Genomic DNA, 8,887 nt, shown 5'->3' on the forward strand with positions numbered 1-8,887 from the left:
AAAATGAGGAATGTTATTTATAAACTATTACTAATATTGTGTTCTTCAATAAAAGGATGAAATTAGGGGGTTTGGAAGGGAGTGGTCAAAGTATAGCTTTGAGACACTATACACCTCAGTTATATGCAGAGTTGTGCAAAGGTTTCTCAAAATAAAACTGTTTTTTGAACCTCATAACACAATAAAAATTTAACAAAATCTCAAATTGCTGGTGTATTTAATGAAATGTAAAGGTTTATTCCATGCTTAAAAGAGAAGAAAGGAAGCACCACGTTTCGACTCACACACGAAGAAGGCTCCACAGCCGAAACGTGGTGTTTCCTTTCTTCTCTTTTCAACATGGAATTAACCTTGACTTGTTCCTTTAAAACCTAGTATAATCTACGTGTATATTTATGAAAGCAGCATCTCTACTTGTGAACACTACGTGACAGACAAATTCTCGAAAAATTAACAAGTTTGTCATTATGCTTTGTTGCTTTATGATTTAAAAATGGGGAGGGGAGAAAGCGTAGAAGCTTATGCTTTTTGTTAGACATAATACGTAACCAGAAATAATAATCTAAAAATAACGAATCGGTTGTTTCAAATGCTGAGATTATAAACGCATTTTATGTTTCTTCACAGTATGAGCTTTCGTGCTTGCCATAGTTTTAAAGGAATCGTACTGTCGTAGGGGTGAGGACATTGTTTCTTAGTAAAGGTCGTCGAGAAACAGCATATTCAAGGTTTGTTTTTCCAAAGTGTATTTAAAAAACAGTCGTGGTCACTATTTAACACGGTATAAAACAAAGAACAAAACAGTTTATATTTAAAATCTGAGTGAACTAAAAATGTACATTAAGTACATTTTGGTTTAATAAAGCGGCTATTGTAAAAGAAATGGTATTTCTTATTTAGTGTAAAATAATTTATAATCTTATCATATTCTCATCATTTCTAATAGTATGTTAATGTGTAAATCGTTTTTTGCAAAATATAATTTTAATATTTCTCTGCAAACAGTCCGTACGGGCATGAACTGTGCAGAGGTGCTGAAACAGCGATACATAGGAGAATGTTTTAGTTTGCAATTACACCTAGGTCCTGCTTTATTGCTACAGATCAGCTTGCATAAGAATAGTTTCTTTGTTACAAAAACATATGAAGGAATCGATGCTTTGTTTGAAAATGTCTTAACGGAGTTTTAAAATAATATCCGCCAATATAACTTTAGAACACTGATATTACAAAACAATCATCTGTTCTGCTATGAATAATAATTAAGAATAATGTTTTTAAAATGATCAACTTTTAAACTATTGTGTTGCCGGTATTTTGTATGAATTTGCGGTCTTTTGTCACAATGTTTTTAATGTAAATTGCCTGTAGATTTTAGTCATCGAAGTCCTCTTATAAAAAAAACACCATGGTAGGATATCAATAGTGTATGTTAATTTGGAATACTTAGATGAAATATTTTACTTTTAAGCGGACGGTGGAGTGTAAATAACACTCAATATTTTTTCAGGCATGGGTCACGATCATGGACACGGCAAACTGGAAATGCCAGACTACAGACAGTGGAAAGTTGACGGCACCCCCCTGGAAGAGACACAGAAGAGGCTTGCTCAGCTGGGGCTGAAAGATCCTTGGGCTCGGTATGGAATATTTACTTCTTTTCTGGTGTGAATACATTTTTTAACAAAATTTTGTGATCCACATCCACAGCAAAATAGCTGAGGATAAGCTCCAAACCAGATACAAAGGCAGACTTTCTAATATTTTTGTAATCATTTTGGAAATTGGATACAGAAAGCTTGTTTAATATTGATGCATTTCTGGATCGAAACTAGGTTAGCTGCTTTTTAGCAAAATGACCTGTTAATATTGATACTTTTAAGTCTTTTATTTAAGCAGATACAGGTAAGTCCATGGACAACAAATCCTCAATTACAATGACAACCTAGAGATTACTTACATACACACCAGAGGACTTACTGACACAATTTGACCAATGTACTTTGATACAAGCACAGTATCCTGGGATTTTTACCCACCATGTGCCTTCGGTCATTATATGTAAATAACATTAGGATGTGGAGAAGTATACTAATATATTTCAATTTTTCTGTAGAAACGAAGCTTGGAGATTCATGGGTGGCTTTGCTAAACCAGTTACCTTCAGAAATGTCCTCTTCAGAGGCTTCAAGTGGGGCTTTGCAGCATTTGTGGTTGCGCTCGGAGTGGAGTACGCCTTGTTCCCACCCAAGAAAGGACATCATTAATGAGCTTCATGACTACCCTGGACAGTACTTGGCAGCGTGGCAGTTATTTGATCATAAGAAATAATAATTTCCACTGAACCTACAGCCATCATTTTCACCGTCTGGTATCACCTTCTGATGATATTTAATTTGCACTCTTCCTTCTTCTTTTTGTGTTAAACGATACAGAGATTGTGGAAGACAAGCTGAGTAGACCTGTGTAAATGATGAATGCTATTTACTAAAGTAATAAATTCTACAAATTTAAACATACCACATCTAATTTTATGATTTACATGGTAAGTGAATTCTTAAACAACCTTTGAGATTTCATGTTGAATATGGTGTAAGACAGGTGCTCGATTATTTGTAAGTGTTGTTAAGGGAAGATCTGTTGCCAATGATCTGGATTCTGGTATAGTTAGCCAGCTGGTCAAGTTATTATTTTCTCAAATAAATTATTATATAAAAAGAGGAGTAGCAAACATTTGAAAGGCTGCACAGGAAGCTAAAAAAAATAGAAAGAAGTCTAGGAAAACACCCAATATTTAATATAGATAAGTACAGGCTGTTACAGGGCTCTGCCATTACCAGAACAAGGAAATACTGTTCTACACAAATGTTGAGACAGTAATATAAAAGTAGACAGGCTTTCTTTCCAGAAACAGATGGTTGTGAATGTAAGAACATCGTGTTTGTGAGAAGAGGCAATTCAATCCACCTAACTCATTTGGATTCTAGAGGCTAATTGATCAAGGATCTCATCCCACTGTAAAGGGTTTTGACTTCAACAACATGGCTGGATAGCTTATTCTAGATGCAACCCTTTGTGTCAGAAAGTACATACTGTTTTCAATTTAAAGTTTCCCTTGTATGTGCACATCCTTGTAGATTCCATCTGTGTACTCCTATTCTTGCTTCACTGTTGATTATAAAACCTTAAAAAATACTTTGTGTTCCCTCTTAGTATTATCAGTTCAAAACTGAAAACATTTTTTGGTAAGATATACATCTGAATTATCTTGAAACAAATTATGTAGATGTGCTGAATGGCTTCCTCTCATATACAAATTGGTCTTTTATCGTGAATGGTTATGTAACAACAGTTATAGATTTCATATAACAATTGGACAAAAGATTGATGCTGCAATTTATCAGATTATTATTTAAGCAAATATATGAGCAAAATGTACTACTTTGCAACACCATCACTGATTCTAATCTCCACCTTTGACTACAACGAGTGACTTTTTGAAGTTACAAAGACCCCTCCTTCCTCCTTTTATAATTTAGCATCATCAATGTCTGCTCTCAAACATTTCAATTTTGGACACGAGAGGCTGGGTTAGGTCTCCACCTTCAAATCTCTGGTCTGCTTCTCTCATACAAAATAGTGCTGTCTCTCTAGAAATAGGGAATTAACTGTCCATAGTGAACAAGTACAATATTCCAATTTGATCACAAGTGATGGCAAGTGGGAACTGAAGTAGTTTGGACTGGTACAGCGTGGATTCTGCTACTTGATTCTTGTGAGTGTACCTTTCTTAAGCATAACTTATATGCTCTTCATGCAGCTACATCTAACTTGAAAGTTGTAAATGAAATACTTGTACTGGGATCCTTTTCTTTCCATTAGGTGGTGCTACTCACCACCATATTTCCCAAGACATGCCTTTTCTGCTGTTTAATTAAAGGCTTATATTGTGTGTCTATCTCTTATGATCATATACACACTTGTCGATTACATTCACAACCACTTCTTAAAGGTTTCTTTACATTACTGAAAGGTAAGAAATCCATATTTTTATGTTTGTTTGTTTTCCCTACAGTTTTTTCATTGTCCTAGGTAAATCACATCTCCTGATTTAAAAACAATCATTAGTATACACATGAATATACATAAAGTACATGTGAGAAATGAATCTGTAATTTTATGGGTGGTCCAAAGGCTAAAGATCCAAAGTAGCTTTCAGGTTGGCAGTTGGAAAATAATTGCCATGGGTAAAGATAGTATAGTGACCCAAACAGCAGGATACTTGCAGACTATCTGGCCACCTATTAGCTTAAGGGGAACCACAACAGGTTCTTGACTCCCAGAACCAACAGTGCACCCACAGACCTGACAAGACAGTTACCCTATCTAATGTCCCTTTATTATATTCTATTAAACTAGCAGTTATAGTATTGAGCATCACTGCTGACATGACAATTTTTATTCTTACGTCATAAGAATGCACAAGGGGAACACACCATAACACACAAACCCTTGTGAACCACAGTTACCCAAAGCCAAATGTCCCAAATGAGAAGTCCAGCATCACTGTTCTCCGAAACAGCCCCAGTGACCTCCTCCATTTTGTTGCGGAGAGGAAACTTTGTGCAGTCTTTCAATGGTATTGGGAATCCTCTTTAGTCCAGGAACAAGTAATAGGTTTATTCCATGCTGAAGAGAGAAGAACAAAAACACAACATTTCGGCTGTGGAGCCTTCCTCGCGTGTGAGCCAAAATGTTGTGTTTCCTTTCTTCTCTTTTCAGCGTGGAATAAACCTATTGTTCCTTTGCAGCCTACGCATGCTGACGCAGATGCCCACCTGAACCTCTTTAATCCAGGGTGTCATGAACAAAGTGGTCCTTATGCCACCCCCACCCTAATTTCTCTAAGTCCATTATCGAGTAGGGAGAATGATAGTGATGCCTGAGGCTTCCTCTTCTGCTATCTGTAGTTCTTCTCTGTCAGTTCTCTGCTTGAGTCTTTCTGACAAGGGGTTATAAAACTCCCTTCCTGGACATCGCTCAGGGCTTACTGTGAGGTATGGGTGGGGTTCTTGTGATATCTAGGGTCAAGGCAGAGCCAACAGCTTGGGGCTAATTAACAAACTGACTGTATGCAGATAGCCAAATGTCATGGAGCTCTGTCTTTTGTTTTTTTCCTGCCCCCTTGGCTGTCAGAGTCTCCATGTAACCATGCACTCGCCTACACATTACAACACGCACTGTTCACTGCAATTAATCTATTATCCAATCACTTTTCCCCTTTTCACTGGACTTAAACCTTTCTACTGCACCTTTCCATGCTCACTATTGAGTTCTACTCGCTTGAGCTAAATCTTCCTTGCCGCTTGTTTATCTCACCTCTTCAGATTACGGATTTTGCCTTCCTAACGACTATGGACCTGCCTTACGGATCCAATCTTGGTTACTTGATACTACTCTTTGCATTATGGATCTTGGCCCTCCTACTGACCACGGACCTGCCTAATGATTTGGACTTCAGTTAAAGAACACTTTCTCTCTCTTGACCCCTTACACCAACCCCGCACAGGGTCCTAATTTTCCACCTACTGGTCCTTGACATCAGCCCCTGGTCCAGTCTGCAGTGGCTCAGTACCACAACATACTTCAACATGCTAACCCCTATTGTGCGGTGATTGAGTGGCATCTGAGAAAACTGTCCTTCAATCTTTGCTAACTAGCACCTGGCTTATTTTTTTGTGTTTGAACACTTTGATTAGAGTGAGGATACACTGGCCACTGTATGCCACCTAAAGTCAGTCTAGTTCCTGACATCTTTGGTTTTGTCATAATCATAAACGTTTATTTATAATTAACGTTTATATAACTGACAGCTTTTAATTCAAAATTTAATTTTTACTTGGATACAACAAACCACTAGATTTATTAAGACTAGCAAAACTAAATATGGTATGTTTGTTTTTTCTTTTAGATTTTTGAAAATATGTGCCAATTATATTGGTTCATGGGCTTAATAGGTACATTTACCCTAACAGTTTTTTTGCATATACATTTTACACAACTTAAAATGCTCCATTCAAGCAATTTGTTGGTATAAAGATTCATTTAAGTAAAGAGCTAAGCTGTAATGAGAAACTAGCAGGTGTGTGGATCCACAAGATCAGAATTGGTTCCCCAGAATTATATCCACATAGCACACTTGAGAAGCATTTTGGGACAGATAGTTACCTGCTCAGCTGTAAAACAGGATGTGACAGATGTTTCTCTTACTGGACAGAAGTGTTCTTCTGTAGCAGGGTGAAGCAGCTGACTTCAGCCAACAATTCATTCTTGCCCTATAATACACCATTCTCAAAACACTTTAGAAACATGCTGACTGTAAGCATTTTCCTGAACATTGTTCAAGCGTAGGAATCCCCAGTCCTGGAGAGCCACAGAATGTATGTTTAGGCCAGAAAGACCTAGTTTGCGGGAAATTGCCTTCATTGAGCGCAGCTGGTCAGCATACCAGTGGGCACAATGAGTAAAGGAGATGCTCTGAGTTTTAAGAGGAGCTAAGGTGTCAAGAATAGTCAAGAAAAATATTAAACATTTGTACTTTTTTTCACCTTAGAAATATCGCAAGACTACGCCCTATGCTATCATTAACTGTGGCTGAAAAGCTGATCAACATATTTGTATTCTCTCGAATTGACTACTGCAATGCTCTGCTCCCTGGGGTATCTAAATCTACTCTGAACAAGCTGCAGTATGTCCAAAATTCAGCAGCCAGAATCCTGACCAGATCTAGTGCAAGTGTTCACATTACTCCTATCCTGGAGTCCTTGCACTGGCTTCCGGTCAAATTCCGCGTAGACTTTAAAATCCTCATGCTCACCTACAAGGCTTTACATGGCTTGGCACCTCAATACCTGTCTGAACTTTTATCGCCCTACTCCCCACCTCGCAACCTCCGCTCTTCAAATTCTGCCCTCCTTACTGTCCCCCAAGCCCGTCTACATTGTATGGGCGACAGGGCCTTCTCCTGCTATGCCCCCAAGCTCTGGAACTCCTTGCCCAAGGATATTAGAGAGTCACCTTCTCTAAACTCCTTCAAATCCAGACTCAAAACCCTCCTTTTCAGAAAAGCCTTTACTTAACTGCTTCCATTCTTCACCCCTCTGCTCTTCTTAATACCATCTTCCACGGTCTCCTCTATTGTTATTGGTGTATTGTTGTAATTATAATTGTGTCCTGTCTTGTGAAATTTTCTTATTTATTGTTGTAGTCTTCTTATTTATTGTTATTGTCATCCTGTAAAGCGCTTTGAGAAGCCACCTTTAAAGGCGCTATATAAAATAAAGTTTATTATTATTATTATTATTATTATTATTATTATTATTACTTTGTCCTTTACAGAATCGGAATTCAAAAAGCAGGAAAATGAGGACAGAGCAGAATTTGCAAACATTCATTGGTCAACTGATCACCAGCTGCGAAAATACACAGAGCATGAGAGTGAAAAATGTGAAATAGAAAATTCTAAATCAAAAAGAATAGTTAAGTGGTTAGAATCCAAAAATAATTAATTTCAGATATGCACTCAAAAATGCATTATGTGTGTTGTCATTGTAGAATCTCTAAGGCTTCAATGAAAATGTAGAAGCATTTTCCTGGACATTGTTCAAGTGTGGCAAACCCTGGTCCTGGAGAGCCACAGTCCAGCAATTATTATACATCATCTTTCCATCATTTTCTAAAGACTCAGAAGATTTTAATATTGATTAATTCAACATGTTTATCGATTCCATTTATATCGGTTGGTTAACTCTTATGTGCACATTTCAAGAATTTAAGCAAGGATCGTCCATCAACAGTCATGGAGCGTGTTGCTGTATTAATTTCAAGTGCTCTCCACACTAACTAAACAATTCATCTGCTGAAGTGAAAACTATTATTTTAAGAGTTCAGAAATGAATTTGACCCATTACCCGGTACCCTTTTGCTGCTTTCAAATGCTATACTGTAGTGTTTTATTTATTATCTCAGGAGCACTACCCTGCAAAAGGTATTCCACACAACATCTTCAGAATTGAAGCCCTCATTGTCAAGCATGGGAGGTTTTATGTTTGGGATGATTTGAGGGACGCTAAAATACCATCATATTACCGGTAATTTTGAGTTTGCTTTAACCTAACTTTCGTAATTTTATTTTAGGGGTCCATTAACTCACCCAAAATATCAAGAATGTCACCTGTTCCAAATAGAAGTTTACTTTGAAACACTAGTAATAGGTGTGGCTTAGTTGTGTGTGTTAACTTTCGTTTTGAGTTTAAGGTGGTCCTTTCCCTGGGTAGGAAGTATAAATACAAGGTGTGGTCCAGTTCGGCTTCGTGAAAAAAATTATACCAGAACACTATTCATTGCTAATAATTTATGTTGTGAATGTAGAAAAATAAAATCTAAAAATCCCATTGTGTGGTGCTTAATGTCACGATGATCGTAATATCGCACATAACCCAATTAAGACGTTCCCCCTAAATACAATAGTTTTAGGGTAACACGCCTATTAAAATATTCCTATGTGTGCCCCTAAGATAAAGTATTTACTCGAAATGGCTGTACAGATTATATGTATCTATTCTTAATATTTCTAAAACGTGGTAAATACAAAAAATGTCTCCGATACACGTCAGTGTTAGTCAAGAGAACATTTCCTCATATCTAAGTTACAATATACATTACTAGACTACTAGATTTAAGCTAGTGGTATACTGGATGTGGTTGTTAGACATTTAATTTTACGCATAAATTAAAATGTATACTGTCGAAACTGAGGATGTGATTTTTCTTGGGTCCCCAGATATTACCATAACGCTTGGGGAACCTTTTCTGGAATTTCCATTGA

The 8,887-nt window shown here is 37.1% G+C and overlaps 1 protein-coding gene across 1 annotated transcript; it reads left to right on the forward strand.

Annotated features, from left to right (window-relative positions):
- Positions 1-619: 619 nt before the first annotated feature.
- Positions 620-2,519, forward strand: ndufb3 (NADH:ubiquinone oxidoreductase subunit B3). Its single transcript, XM_006636660.3, has 3 exons — positions 620-728; positions 1,511-1,640; positions 2,117-2,519. Exons 2-3 carry the CDS (start codon positions 1,513-1,515, stop codon positions 2,265-2,267), a joined length of 279 nt encoding a protein of 92 aa, XP_006636723.1. The 5' UTR covers positions 620-728; positions 1,511-1,512; the 3' UTR covers positions 2,268-2,519.
- The last annotated feature ends 6,368 nt before the right edge of the window (positions 2,520-8,887 follow it).

The sequence above is a fragment of the Lepisosteus oculatus genome, chromosome 12, assembly GCF_040954835.1.
Source record: "Lepisosteus oculatus isolate fLepOcu1 chromosome 12, fLepOcu1.hap2, whole genome shotgun sequence".
Classification (NCBI taxonomy): Eukaryota; Metazoa; Chordata; class Actinopteri; order Semionotiformes; family Lepisosteidae; genus Lepisosteus; species Lepisosteus oculatus.